The 16,626-nt window shown below is 42.0% G+C and overlaps 1 protein-coding gene across 1 annotated transcript in view; it reads right to left on the bottom strand.

Moving 5' to 3' along the window:
• Positions 1–16,626, bottom strand: part of Srp72 (signal recognition particle 72) — a 91,833-nt gene that overhangs the window by 35,364 nt on the left and 39,843 nt on the right. The window contains exon 8 of the mRNA XM_071677662.1: positions 2,181–2,345. Within this exon, the coding sequence (XP_071533763.1) occupies positions 2,181–2,345 (165 nt within the window). The remainder of the gene's footprint in view (positions 1–2,180; positions 2,346–16,626) is intronic.

The raw sequence follows: 16,626 nt of genomic DNA, 5'->3' as shown, positions 1-16,626 counted from the left end.
GTGGAAGTCAAGAACATTATCTTGGAAAGCAAAAATGGGTATGTTTGAAGGAATAGTGGTTCCAACAATGTTATATGGTTGTGAGGCATGGGCTATAAATAGAGTTGTGCGGAGGAGAGGAGGATGTGCTGGAAATGAAATGTTTGAGGACAATATGTGGTGTGAGGTGGTTTGATGGAGTAAGTAATGAAAGGGTAAGAGAGATGTGTGGTAATAAAAAGAGTGTGGTTGAGAGAGCAGGAGAGGGTGTTTTGAAATGGTTTGGTCACATGGAGACAACGAATGAGGAAAGATTGACAAAGAGGATATATGTGTCAGAGTTGGAGGGAACAAGGAGAAGTGGGAGACCAAATTGTAGGTGGAAAGATGGAGTGAAAAAGATTTTGAGTGATTGGGGCCTGAACATGCAGGAGGGTGAAAGGCATGCAAGGAATAGAGTGAATTGGAACAATGTGGTATACCGGGGTCGAAGTGCTGTCAATGGATTGAACCAGGGCATGTGAAGCATCTGGGGTAAACCATGGAAAGTTATGTGGGGCCTGGATGTAAAAAGGGAGCTGTGGTTTCGGTGCATTATGCATGACAGCTACAGACTGAGTGTGAACGAATGTGGCCTTTGTTGTCTTTCCCTAGTGCTACCTCATGCACATGCGGGGGATGGGGATTGTTATTTCATGTGTGGCGGGGTGGCGACGGGAATGAATAAGGGCAGATAGTACAAGTTATGTACATGTGTATATATGTATATGTCTGTGTGCGTATATATATGTATACATTGAGATGTATAGGTATGTATATGTATGTGTGTGGACATGTATGTATATACATGTGTATGTGGGTGGGTTGGGCCATTCTTTTGTGTTTCCTTGCACTACCTCGCTAACGTGGGAGACAGCAACAAAGTATAATAAAAATAAATATTCATTTATTTTTTTTTATTTTTTTTTTTTTTGCTGTCTCCCGCGTTTGCGAGGTAGCGCAAGGAAACAGACGAAAGAAATGGCCCAACCCACCCCCATACACATGTATATACATACGTCCACACACGCAAATATACATACCTACACAGCTTTCCATGGTTTACCCCAGACGCTTCACATGCCTTGATTCAATCCACTGACAGCACGTCAACCCCGGTATACCACATCGCTCCAATTCACTCTATTCCTTGCCCTCCTTTCACCCTCCTGCATGTTCAGGCCCCAATCACACAAAATCTTTTTCACTCCATCTTTCCACCTCCAATTTGGTCTCCCTCTTCTCCTCGTTCCCTCCACCTCCGACACATATATCCTCTTGGTCAATCTTTCCTCACTCATTCTCTCCATGTGACCAAACCATTATTATACTTAATTGCTATCTCCCCCATATATATCCTCTTTGTTAATCTTTCTTCACTCATTCTCTCCATGTTTCTTACCTAGGATGTAAAGCATGTGCACGTGTTGGAAGAAAGGAGAGTGACTGGTTCCTCGTAAAGGCCAGTCTGCAGCAGGGATGTGTGATGTTTATGGATGGGATGGTTAGGGAGGTGAATGCAAGTTTTGGAAAGAAGGGTGAGTTTGCAGCCTGTTGGCAATGAGAGGGCCTGGGAAGTCAGTCTGTTGTTGTTCAATGATACAGCTCTGGTGGCTGATTCAAGTGAGAAACTGCATGTTGGTGACTGAGTTTGGAAAAGTGTGTGAAAGGAGAGAGTTGAGAGTAAGTGTGAATAAGAGCAAGGTTATTAGATTCAGTACTGAATGTCGGTGTCAATAACACCTCTCCAGTAATGTTTTACCAGTCTGGCTTACATATTTACATCCCTTGCACTTGACAGCATAAACACTCCCAATTGTTGCATGATTTGGCCTACCATTTATTAAGGCCTTGTTTATGGTGTTACTGTACTGGACAGCAACATTACAAGCACTGTTTTCAGAACAAATCTTACATTAGCTAAGTTGGGTGAACATAGCAATATATTATCTATTACCAAATATCATACAGTGCAATGGTTTCATTCATCAATATATCTTTGACTCGATCCCCATTAACATTTGAGTGGTCAGGAACTTAAAAAGTGCCTCTTGTGCCATTTGTGGGAAACACATATACAGAACAAGGGTTTCTAGCCCAAACCATGCGTAAATCACTTTAGTCATATGCATAACTGAACCACAAAAATCATAAACACTCACCTTATTCTTCTTGTGCCACTCCACTGCTTGCCTGAGGACAGCTGATGCACCATCACGATCATCTAGTGACATGAAAAGTGTAACCAAAGCTGAGATGATGCCCTGTTGGTACCTGTCACTCTCATGCAGAGACATAAGCACCTCTGTTGCCCCTTTCTTGTCAGCCTGAAAAGTACATCTATAATAATCATGTAGGATGAGGATAGCTAACAGTAAAGCCTTCATGAAAAAGATAAGATGAAAATTAGGAGTCCATTACAGTAAAGCTGTAATGCTGAAGAAGCACAGACATGTGGAAAGACAATGCCTACTGAAAGGATATTTTCTATCTTCAGAAGTCTGATAAAAATCCAAAATCATTTAGTTGATCTAGTGAACTGAATTCAGGCTGTCCACATTGATGAGTATCAAGGTGCAAAATTAATTGCCATCTTCATGCTTTGGTTAGGGTAAGCCCCAAGGAAGGTAGTGGATTCACTAACAAAAATTAGATACCTGGCATAAGCTGCAGTAAACACATGCATGCACAGACATGGGATGGGGAACAAGTCTACAAAAGGTCTTGAAACTGATAAGATAACCAGCATCCTAAAGGAGTGTCTCCATATATACTGAAGGAAAATGTGGAAGATATAGCACAAAGGGAGTGAACATGGGCAAGTGTTCAGCCTCTCTTCAAGAAAGGTGCACTATACTACAGATTAGTCTCCTAAACAAGTGTCGTTCCATATAACAATGTTAAAGATGAATAAAAAAAAACCATTACTTGCACAGGAAAAACAACTTAACAAAGAGACAAACTGAATCCAAGGAAAGGTATGATATGATAAGAGTGAGTTCTGCCTCATATCAAAGAGATCATGGTTTGCCGACTAGTTGATGAAAGCAAAACTACAGATTTTCCTTCCTACCTAATTGCCATTTCCTGTGTTAGTGAGGTAGTGCCATGAAAGGGACAAAGAAAGACACATCCACATATATATATATATATATATATATATATATATATATATATATATATATATATATATATATATATATAATATATATACATTTTTTCTTTCTTTCAAACTATTCGCCATTTCCCGCGTTAGCGAGGTAGCATTAAGAACAGAGTACTGGGCCTTTGAGGGAATATCCTCACCTGTTCCTTCTGTGGTCCTTCTTTTGGAAAATCAAAAGAAAAAAAAAATGATGAGAGGGGAGGATTTCCAGCCTCCCGCTCCCTCCCCTTTTAGTTGCCTCCTACGACACGCAGGGAACACGTGGGAAGTATTCCTTCTCCCCTATCCCCAGGGATATATATTTTCTTTTTTTTTTTTTTTTTGCCGCTGTCTCCCGCGTTTGCGAGGTAGCGCAAGGAAACAGACAAAAGAAATGGCCCAACCCACCCCCATACACATGTATATACATACGTCCACACACGCAAATGTGCATACCTACACAGCCCTCCATGGTTTACCCCAGACGCTTCACATGCCTTGATTCAATCCACTGACAGCACGTCAACCCCGGTATACCACATCGCTCCAATTCACTCTATTCCTTGCCCTCCTTTCACCCTCCTGCATGTTCAGGCCCCGATCACACAAAATCTTTTTCACTCCATCTTTCCACCTCCAATTTGGTCTCCCTCTTCTCCTCGTTCCCTCCACCTACGACACATATATCCTCTTGGTCAATCTTTCCTCACTCATTCTCTCCATGTGCCCAAACCATTTCAAAACACCCTCTTCTGCTCTCTCAACCACGCTCTTTTTATTTCCACACATCTCTCTTCCCCTTACGTTACTTACTCGATCAAACCACCTCACACCACACACTGTCCTCAAACATCTCATTTCCAGCACATCCATCCTCCTGCGCACAACTCTATCCATAGCCCATGCCTCGCAACCATACAACATTGTTGGAACCACTATTCCTTCAAACATACCCATTTTTGATTTCCGAGATAATGTTCTCGACTTCACACATTCTTCAAGGCTCCCAGGATTTTCGCCCCCTCCCCCACCCTATGATCCACTTCCGCTTCCATGGTTCCATCCACTGCCAGATCCACTCCCAGATATCTAAAACACTTTACTTCCTCCAGTTTTGCTCCATTCAAACTTACCTCCCAATTGACTTGACCCTCAACCCTACTGTACCTAATAACCTTGCTCTTATTCACATTTACTCTCAACTTTCTTCTTTCACACACTTTACCAAACTCAGTCACCAGCTTCTGCAGTTTCTCACATGAATCAGCCACCAGCGCTGTATCATCAGCAAACAACAACTGACTCACTTCCCAAGTTCTCTCATCCCCAACAGACTTCATACTTGCCCCTCTTTCCAAAACTCTTGCATTCACCTCCCTAACAACCCCATCCATAAACAAATTAAACAACCATGGAGACATCACACACCCCTGCCGCAAACCTACATTCACTGAGAACCAATCACTTTCCTCTCTTCCTACACGTACACATGCCTTACATGCTATATATATATATATATATATATATATATATATATATATATATATATATATATATATATATATATAAGTATATATATATATATATATATATATATATATATATATATATATATATATATATATATAAGTATATATATATATATATATATATATATATATATATATATATATACTTCCACTGGTATTCTTGAGTAAGCAGTAAATGTACACAGCACATATACAGTTTCTTGTCTGGTCTTGTGTATTTGAGTAGCTTTGAATAGCTAAAATCAGGTGCAAAATAGGTACTTTGTAAGTTGTCAGAACTGTTCTACCATTAATGTTTAAAGGCAAAAGAAAGTATGTATATATTTTCTTTCATACTTGTTTGCTGTTTTGTGCTTGAGCAAGGTAGCATCCAGAACAAATGACTGAACCTTAGAATTATAATTTTGTTGAGTATATCTTTTAAGTTGTATGGGAAGTTATTGATTGAGAGGGTGAAGGCATGTAAAGAGCATCAGACTGGGGAGGAGCAGTGTGGTTTCAGAAGTGGTAGAGGATGTGTGGATCAGGTGTTGGCTTTAAAGAATATGAGAAATATATAGAAAAACAGATAGATTTGTATACGACATTTATTTATGGATTTGGAGAAGGCATATGATAAGGATGATAGAGATGCTTTGTGGAAGGTAAGCTGCCAGAAGCGTTGAGAAGTTTTTAATGAGGGTCTGAGGCATGTGTATGAGTAGGAAGAGAGGAGAGTGAATGATTCCAGGTGAAGGTTGGTCTGTGGCAGAGGTGTGATGTCACCATGGTTGTTGAATTTGTTCATGGATGGGATGGTGATGGAGGTAAATGTATGAATCTTGGAGAGAGGGGCAGGTATATCTGTGGGGGATGTGAGGGTCTGGGAAGCAGGTCATATGTTGTTTGCTGATTATACAGCTTTGATGGCAGATTCGACTGAGAAACTGCAGAAGTTGGTGACAGAGTTTGGAAGTGTGTGTGAAAGGAGAAAAACGAGGAAGTGAAGTGTTTTAGATATCTGAGAGTGGACATGGCAGAGAATGGAACCATGGAAGTTGTAGTGAGTCATAGAGTAGAGGAGGAGGCAAAGGGTCTGGGAGCACTGAAGAATGTGTGGAAGGAGAGAACATTATCTTGGTGAGCAAAAATGGGTATGCTTAAAGGAATAGTAGTCCTAACATTATTATATGATTACAAGGCATAAGCTAAAGATAGGGTTGTGTGGAGGAGAGTGGATGTGTTGGAAATGAAATGTTTGAGGACAGTATGTGGTGTGAGGGGGTCTCAGGTAAGTAATGAAAGGGTAAGAGGGATGAGTGGTAATACAAAGACTGTGGTTGAGAGAGCAGAAGAGGGTATGTTGAAATGCTTTGGACATGTAGAGAGAATGAGTGAGGAAAGGTTGACAAAGAGGATATATGGATCAGGAGTGGAAGGAACTGGGAGAACGGGGAAACCACTTTGGAGATGGAAGGATAGTGAAAAAGATTTATACTGAGCAGGGCCTGGACTTGCAGGAGGTTGAAAGGTGTGCACGGAATAGAGGGAATTGAAACTATATGATATAGTATACTGGGTTAATGTGCTGTCAGTGTAATGAACCAGGGTATATGAAATGTCTGGGGTAAACCATGGAAAGGTCTATGGGGCATGGATGTGGTTAGGAAACTTTGGTTTTGGTGCATTACATATGACAGCTGGAGACTGAGCGTGAATGAATGTGGCCTTTTTGGCCTGTTTCCCTGGTGCTACCTTGCTGAAGCAGGGGGTAGCAATGCTGTTTCATGTGGGGTGGGGTGGTGACAGGAATGGATGAAGGCAAGCGAGTAGAATACGTATGTACATGTGTATATGTGTATATGTCTGTGTGTGTGTATATGTTAGTGTATGGGTGTTTATATATATAGGGGAGAAAGAATACTTCCCACGTATTCCCTGCGTGTCGTAGAAGGCAACTAAAAGGGAAGGGAGTGGGGGCCTGGAAATCCTCCCCTCTCATTTTTTTATTTTAATTTTCCAAAAGAAGGAACAGAGAAGGGGGCCAGGTGAGGGTATTCCCTCAAAGGCCCAGTCCTCTGTTCTTAACGCTACCTCGCTATCGCGGGAAATGGCGAATAGTATGAAAAAAAAAAAAAATATATATATATATATATATATATATATATATATATATATATATATATATATATATACATATATATATATATATATATATATATATATATATATATATATTTTTTTTTTTTTTATACTTTGTCGCTGTCTCCCGCGTTTGCGAGGTAGCGCAAGGAAACAGACGAAAGAAATGGCCCACCCCCCCCCCATACACATGTACATACACACGTCCACACACGCAAATATACATACCTACACAGCTTTCCATGGTTTACCCCAGACGCTTCACATGCCTTGATTCAATCCACTGACAGCACGTCAACCCCTGTATACCACATCGCTCCAATTCACTCTATTCCTTGCCCTCCTTTCACCCTCCTGCATGTTCAGGCCCCGATCACACAAAATCTTTTTCACTCCATCTTTCCACCTCCAATTTGGTCTCCCTCTTCTCCTCGTTCCCTCCACCTCCGACACATATATCCTCTTGGTCAATCTTTCCTCACTCATTCTCTCCATGTGCCCAAACCATTTCAAAACACCCTCTTCTGCTCTCTCAACCACGCTCTTTTTATTTCCACACATCTCTCTTACCCTTACGTTACTTACTCGATCAAACCACCTCACACCACACATTGTCCTCAAACATCTCATTTCCAGCACATCCATCCTCCTGCGCACAACTCTATCCATAGCCCACGCCTCGCAACCATACAGCATTGTTGGAACCACTATTCCTTCAAACATACCCATTTTTGCTTTCCGAGATAATGTTCTCGACTTCCACACATTCTTCAAGGCTCCCAAAATTTTCGCCCCCTCCCCCACCCTATGATTCACTTCCGCTTCCATGGTTCCATCCGCTGACAGATCCACTCCCAGATATCTAAAACACTTCACTTCCTCCAGTTTTTCTCCATTCAAACTCACCTCCCAATTGACTTGACCCTCAACCCTACTGTACCTAATAACCTTGCTCTTATTCACATTTACTCTTAACTTTCTTCTTCCACACACTTTACCAAACTCAGTCACCAGCTTCTGCAGTTTCTCACATGAATCAGCCACCAGCGCTGTATCATCAGCGAACAACAACTGACTCACTTCCCAAGCTCTCTCATCCCCAACAGACTTCATACTTGCCCCTCTTTCCAGGACTCTTGCATTTACCTCCCTAACAACCCCATCCATAAACAAATTAAACAACCATGGAGACATCACACACCCCTGCCGCAAACCTACATTCACTGAGAACCAATCACTTTCCTCTCTTCCTACACGTACACATGCCTTACATCCTCGATAAAAACTTTTCACTGCTTCTAACAACTTGCCTCCCACACCATATATTCTTAATACCTTCCACAGAGCATCTCTATCAACTCTATCATATGCCTTCTCCAGATCCATAAATGCTACATACAAATCCATTTGCTTTTCTAAGTATTTCTCACATACATTCTTCAAAGCAAACACCTGATCCACACATCCTCTACCACTTCTGAAACCGCACTGCTCTTCCCCAATCTGATGCTCTGTACATGCCTTCACCCTCTCAATCAATACCCTCCCATATAATTTACCAGGAATACTCAACAAACTTATACCTCTGTAATTTGAGCACTCACTCTTATCCCCTTTGCCTTTGTACAATGGCACTATGCACGCATTCCGCCAATCCTCAGGCACCTCACCATGAGTCATACATATATTAAATAACCTTACCAACCAGTCAACAATACAGTCACCCCCTTTTTTAATAAATTCCACTGCAATACCATCCAATCCTGCTGCCTAGCCGGCTTTCATCTTCCGCAAAGCTTTTACTACCTCTTCTCTGTTTACCAAATCATTTTCCCTAACCCTCTCACTTTGCACACCACCTCGACCAAAACACCCTATATCTGCCACTCTGTCATCAGACACATTCAACAAACCTTCAAAATACTCATTCCATCTCCTTCTCACATCACCACTACTTGTTATCACCTCCCCATTTACGCCCTTCACTGAAGTTCCCATTTGCTCCCTTGTCTTACGCACCCTATTTACCTCCTTCCAGAACATCTTTTTATTCTCCCTAAAATTTACTGATAGTCTCTCACCCCAACTCTCATTTGCCCTTTTTTTCACCTCTTGCACCTTTCTCTTGACCTCCTGTCTCTTTCTTTTATACTTCTCCCACTCAATTGCATTTTTTCCCTGCAAAAATCGTCCAAATGCCTCTCTCTTCTCTTTCACTAATACTCTTACTTCTTCATCCCACCACTCACTACCCTTTCTAAACAGCCCAACTCCCACTCTTCTCATGCCACAAGCATCTTTTGCGCAATCCATCACTGATTCCCTAAATACATCCCATTCCTCCCCCACTGCCCTTACTTCCATTGTTCTCACCTTTTTCCATTCTGTACACAGTCTCTCCTGGTACTTCCCCACACAGGTCTCCTTCCCAAGCTCACTTACTCTCACCACCTTCTTCACCCCAACATTCACTCCTCTTTTCTGAAAACCCATACTAATCTTCACCTTAGCCTCCACAAGATAATGATCAGACATCCCTCCAGTTGCACCTCTCAGCACATTAACATCCAAAAGTCTCTCTTTCGCACGCCTGTCAATTAACACGTAATCCAATAACGCTCTCTGGCCATCTCTCCTACTTACATAAGTATACTTATGTATATCTCGCTTTTTAAACCAGGTATTCCCAATCATCAGTCCTTTTTCAGCACATAAATCTACAAGCTCTTCACCATTTCCATTTACAACACTGAACACCCCATGCATACCAATTATTCCCTCAACTGCCACATTACTCACCTTTGCATTCAAATCACCCATCACTATAACCCGGTCTCGTGCATCAAAACCGCTAACACACTCATTCAGCTGCTCCCAAAACACTTGTCTCTCATGATCTTTCTTCTCATGCCCAGGTGCATATGCACCAATAATCACCCACCTCTCTCCATCAACTTTCAATATATATATATATATATATATATATATATAGCTACCTCACTAATGCAGGAAATGGCGAATAGTATGAAAAGAAAAAAAATAATATATAAATACATATATGCACACACACACACACACAAACACACACACATACGTATGTAAGTAGGAGAGGTGGCCAGAGAGCGCTATTGGATTATGTGATAATTGATAGGCACGCAAGAGAGAGACTTTTGGATGTTAATGTACAGAGAGGTGCAACTGGAGGGATGTCTGATCATTATCTTCTGGAGGCCGAGGTGAAGATTTGTTGAGGTTTTAAAAAAAGAGGAGAGAATGTTGGGGTGAAGAGAGTGGTGAGAGTAAGTGAGCTTGGGAAGGAGACTTGTGTGAGGAAGTACCAGGAGAGACTGAGTACAGAATGGAAAAAGGTGAGAACAAAGGACGTAAGGGGAGCGGGGAAAGAATGGGTTGTATTTAGGGAAGCAGTGATGGCTTGCGCAAAAGATGAATGTGGCATGAGAAGTGTGGGAGGTGGGCAGATTAGAAAGGGTAGTGAGTGGTGGGATGAAGAAGTAAGATTATTAGTGAAAGAGAAGAGAGAGGCATTTGGACGACTTTTGCAGGGAAATAATGCAAATGAGTGGGAGATGTATAAAAGAAAGGGAGCTAATGGGGAGGTGATAACAAGTAGTGGTGATGTGAGAAGGAGATGGAGTGAGTACTTTAAAGGTTTCTGAATGTGTTTGATGATAGAGTGGCAGATATAGGGTGTTTTGGTTGAGGTGGTGTGCAAAGTGAGAGGGTTAGGGAAAATGATTTGTTAAAAAGAGAAGAGGTAGTAAAAGCTTAGCGGAAGATGAAAGCTGGCAAGGCAGCGGGTTTGGATGGCATTGCAGTGGAATTCATTAAAAAAGGGGGTGACTGCATTGTTGACTGGTTGGTAAGGTTATTCAATGTATGTATGACTCATGGTGAGGTGCATGAGGATTGGCAGAATGCTTGCATAGTGCCATTGTACAAAGGCAAAGGGGATAAAAGTGAGTGCTCAAATTACAGAAGTATAAGTTTGTTGAGTATTCCTGGGAAATTATATGGGAGGGTATTGATTGAGAAGGTGAAGGCATGTACAGAGTATCAGATTGGGGAAGAGCAGTGTGGTTTCAGAAGTGGTAGAGGATGTGTGGGTCAGGTGTTTGCTTTGAAGAATGTATGTGAGAAATACTCAGAAAAGCAAATGGATTTGTATGTAGCATTTATGGATCTGGAGAAGGCATATGATAGAGTTGATAGAGATGCTCTGTGGAAGGTATTAAGAATATATGGTGTGGGAGGCAAGTTGTTAAAAGCAGTGGAAAGTTTTATCGAGGATGTAAGGCATGTGTACAAGTAGGAAGAGAGGAAAGTGACTGGCTCTCAGTGAATGTTGGTTTGCGGCAGGGGTGCGTGATGTCTCCATGGTTGTTTAATTTGTTTATGGATGGGGTTGTTACGGAGGTGAATGCAAGAGTTTTGGAAAGAGGGGCAAGTATGCACTCTGTTGTGGATGAGAGAGCTTGGGAAGTGAGTCAGTTGTTGTTCGCTGATGATACATCACTGGTGGCTGATTCGGGTGAGAAACTGAAGAAGCTGGTGACTGAGTATGGTTAAGTGTGTGAAAGAAGAAAGCTGAGAGTAAATGTGAATAAGAGCAAGGTTATTAGGTACAGTAGGGTTGAGGGACAAGTCAAATGGGAGGTAAGTTTGAATGGAGAAAGACTGGAGGAAGTGAAGTGTTTTAGATATCTGGGAGTGGATTAGGTAGCAGACGGAACCATGGAAGTGGAAATGAATCATAAGCTGGGGGGGGGGGGGGGAGTTCTGAGAGCGTTGAAAAATGCGTGGAAGTCGAGAATGTTATCTTGGAAAGCAAAAATGGATATATTTGAAGAATTAGTCGTTCCAACAATGTTATATGGTTGCGAGGCTTGGGCTATAGATAGAGTTGTGCGGAGGAGGGTGGATGTGCTGGAAATGAGATGTTTGAGGACAGTATGTGGTGTGAGGTGGTTTGATTGAGTAAGTAATAAAAGGGTGTTTGAGATGTGTGGTAATAAAAAGAGTGTGGTTGAGAGAGCAGAAGAGGGTGTTTTGAAATGGTTTAGTCACATGGAGAGAATGAGTGAGGAAATATTGACAAAGAGGATATATGTGTCAGAGGTGGAGGGAACGAGGAGAAGTGGGAGACCAAATTGGAGGTGGAAAGATGGAGTGAAAAAGATTTTGAGTGATCGGGGCCTGAACATGCCGGAGGGTGAAAGGCGTGCAAGGAATAGAGTGAATTGGAACGATATGGTATACTGGGGTTGATGTGCTGTCAATGGATTGAACCAGGGAATGTGAAGCATCTGGGGCAAGCCATGGAAAGTTTTGTGGGGCCTGGATATGGAAAGGGAGCTGTGGTTTCGGTGCATTATACATGACAGCTAGAGAATGAGTGTGACCGAATGTAGCCTTTGTTGTCTTTTCTTAGTGCTACCTAGCACACATGCGGGTGAGGGGGTTGTCATTTCATGTGTGGCAGGGTACCGAAGGGAATGAATAAGGGCAGACAGTATGAATCATGGACATGTGTATATATGTATATGTCACAATGTGTATATATATGTATACATTGATAAGGATAGATATGCATATGTGCGTGTGTGGACGTGTATGTATATACATGTGTATGCGGGTGGGTTGGGTCACTCTTTTGTCTGTTTCCTTGCGCTACCTCGCTGATGCAGGAGACAGCGACAAAGTATAATAAATAAATAAAATAAATATATACTGGGGTCGACGTGCTGTCAATGGATTGAACCAGAGCATTTGAAGCGTCTGGGGTAAACCATGGAAAGTTTTGTGGGGCCTGGATGTGGAAAGGGAGCTGTGGTTTCAGTGCATTATACTTGACAGCTAGAGACTGAGTGTGAACGAATGTGGCCTTTGTTGTCTTTTCCTAGCGCTACCTTGCGCACATGTGGGGGGTGGGGGTTGTCTTTTCATGTAAGGTGGGGTGGCAGCAGGAATAAATATGGGCAGACAGTATGAATTATGTACATGTGTATATATGTATATGTCTGTGTGTGTATATATGTATATGTTGAGATGTATAGGTATGTATATGTGCATGTGTGGACGTGTATGTATACACATGTGTATGTGGGTGGGTTGGGCCATTCTTTCATCTGTTTCCTTGCGCTACCTCGCTAACGCGGGAGACAGCAACAAAGTATTATTTTTCTATTTTGTTTTGTCACTGTCTCCCGTGTTAGCGAGGTAGCGCAAGGAAACAGACGAAAGAATGGCCCAACCCACCCACATACACATGTGTATACATACACGTCCACACATGCAAATATACATACCTATACATCTCAACGTATATATATATATATATATATATATATATATATATATATATATATATATATATATATATATACAAACACACACATATAAATATATACACATGTACATAATTCATACTGTTTGCCTTTATTCATTCCCATCACCACCTCACCACACATGAAATAACAGCCCCCTTCCCCCTCATGTGTGCGAGGTAGCGCTAGGAAAAGACAACAAAAGCCACATTCGTGAAACCACATCTCCCTTTCCACATCCAGGCCCCACAGAACTTTCCATGGTTTACCCCAGACGCTTCACATGCCCTGGTTCAATCCATTGATAGCACGTCGACCCCGGTATACCACATTGTTCCAATTCACTCTATTCCTTGCACGCCTTTCTCCCTCCTGCATGCTCAGGCCCCGATCACTCAAAATCTTTTTCACTCCATCTTTCCACCTCCAATTTGGTCTCCCACTTCTCCTCGTTCCCTCCGCCTCTGACACATATATCCTCTGGGTCAATCTTTCCTCACTCATTCTCTTCATGTGACGAAACCATTTCAAAACACCCTCTTCTGCTCTCTCAACCACACTCTTTTTATTACCACACATCTCTCTTACCCTTCCATTACTTACTCGAGCAAACCACCTCACACCATATATTGTCCTCAGACATCTCATTTCCAGCACATCCACCCTCCTCCGCACAACTCTATCCATAGCCCACGCCTCGCAACCATATAACATTGTTGGAACCACTATTCCTTCAGACATACCCATTTTTGCTTTCCGAGATAATGTTCTCCACTTCCATACATTTTTCAATGCTCCCAGAATTTTCGCCCACTCCCCCACCCTATGATTCACTTCTGCTTCCATGATTCCATCCGCTGCCAGATCCACTCCCAGATATCTAAAACACTTCACTTCCTCTAGTTTTTCTCCATTTAAACTTACCTCCCAATTAATTTGACCCTCAACCCTACTGTACCTAATAACCTTGCTCTTATTCACATTTACTCTCAACTTTCTTCTTTCACACACTTTACCAAACTCAGTCACCAGCTTCTGCAGTTTCTCACATGAATCAGCCACCAGCGCTTTATCATCAGCGAACAACAAGTGACTCACTTCCCAAGCTCTCTCATCCTCAACAGACTGCATACTTGCCCCTCTTTCCAAAACTCTTGCATTCACCTCCCTAACAACCCCATCCATAAACAAATTAAACAGCCATGGAGACATCACACACCCCTGCCACAAACCAACAATCACTGAGAGCCAATCACTTTCCTCTCTTCCTACACGTACACATGCCTTACATCCTCGATAAAAACTTTTCACTGCTTCTAACAACTTGCCTCCCACACCATATATTCTTAATACCTTCCACAGAGCATCTCTATCAACTCTATCATATGCCTTCTCCAGATCCATAAATGCTACATACAAATCCACTTGCTTTTCTAAGTATTTCTCACATACATTCTTCAAAGCAAACACCTGATCCACATATCCTCTACCACTTCTGAAACCACACTGCTCTTCCCCAATCTGATGCTCTGTACATGCCTTCACCCTCTCAATCAATACCCTCCCATATAATTTACCAGGAATTCTCAACAAACTTATACCTCTGTAATTTGAGCACTCACTCTTATCCCCTTTGCCTTTGTACAATGGCACTATGCAAGCATTCTGCCAATCCTCAGGCACCTCACCATGAATCATACATAAATTAAATAACCTTACCGACCAGTCAACAATACAGTCACCCACTTTTTTACAAATTCCACCGCAATACCATCCAAACCCGCTGCCTTGCCGGCTTTCATCTTCCGCTAAGCTTTTACTACCTCTTCTCTGTTTACCAAATCATTTTCCCTAACCCTCTCACTTTGCACACTACCTCGACCAAAACACCCTATATCTGCCACTCTATCATCAAACACATTCAACAAACCTTCAAAATACTCACTCCATCTCCTTCTCACATCACCACTACTTGTTATCACCCCCCCATTAGACCCCTTCACTGAAGGTCCCATTTGTTCCCTTGTCTTACGCACTTTATTTACCTCCTTCCAGAACATCTTTTTATTCTCCCTAAAATTTAATGATACTCTCTCACACCAACTCTCATTTGCCCTCTTTTTCACCTCTTGCACCTTTCTCTTGACCTCATGCCTCTTTCTTTTATACATCTCCCACTCATTTGCATTATTTCCCTGCAAAAATCGTCCAAATGCCTCTCTCTTCTCTTTCACTAATCATCTTACTTCTTCATCCCACCACTCACAACCCTTTCTAATCTGTCCACCTCCCATGCTTCTCATGCCACAAGCATCTTTTGCGCAAGCCATCACTGCTCCCCTAAATACATCCCATTCCTCCCACACTCCCCTTATCTCCTTTGTTCTCACCTTTTTCCATTCTGTACTCAGTCTCTCCTGGTACCTCCTCACACAAGTCTCCTTCCCAAGCTCACTTACTCTCACCACTCTCTTCACCCCAACATTCTCTCTTCTTTTCTGAAAACCTCTACAAATCTTCAACTTCACCTCCACAAGATAATGATCAGACATCCCTCCAGTTGCACCTCTCAGCACATTAACATCCAAAATGTGCTACCTCGCTAACGCTGGAGACAGCGACAAAGTATCATAAATAAATATAAATATATTCCCTGCCCACAGTAGAAAGCAACTAAGAGAATAAACTTAAATACTTCAAGTCCACATCTTACATCACTTGCATCTCCTTAATCACAGTGACAATTTACAGGTTATCCACTTTGAATTACCTGTACACATTCTAACTCTACCACACTAACCTGTGTTTCTGAGTTTCGTTTTTTCTTTCACATGTTCACCATTTCCTGCAGTGGGCATGGCAGCATCAAGAACAGATGACTGAGCCTTACAGGGGAAAATCCTCGCTTGGCTCCTTGTTCAGTTCTTTCTCTTAGAAGTAATGCAGGAAGGGAGGATTCCCAGCTGCCCACTCCCACCCCTCTTAGTTGCCTTCTACAAGAAGCAGGGAATATGTGGGCAGTATTCTTTCTACCCTATCTGATATCTTCCACTATTACAAACAGCCTCATAAGACCCAATGCTCTGTTGATTGAATTCCTCTGCATCCCTTTGTATTCCTGTCTGTAAATGGGTAAACTGGGCAGCTAGAAAGAATATGACATTGTGCCAGATTAGATGGTAATTCAGAAGCTAGATCAGTGGTTAAGAGTAAGGGGCAGATTCCTTCACTGGAGAGATCACCATACTGGAAGTGAACAAAGGACAAATGTCATGAGAGCTCTGTCTTAGGCTCACTGCTCTTCTTGGTACATGAAATGTTCTGCCTGAAGGATTGGTCACCTGCCTAAATATGTTTACATATGATGCCGAGGTCGTGCAAGAAATAATGAACACTGATGACTTCATCAGCATACAAGGAAACCTACACAAACACCAAACACCAAAGTTGATTTGATTTAATATATGGG

The sequence above is a fragment of the Panulirus ornatus genome, chromosome 25 (assembly GCF_036320965.1).
Source record: "Panulirus ornatus isolate Po-2019 chromosome 25, ASM3632096v1, whole genome shotgun sequence".
Lineage (NCBI taxonomy): Eukaryota > Metazoa > Arthropoda > Malacostraca > Decapoda > Palinuridae > Panulirus > Panulirus ornatus.
Note: the sequence above shows the minus strand (reverse complement) of the source record. Positions and strands in the feature narration are given on the sequence as shown.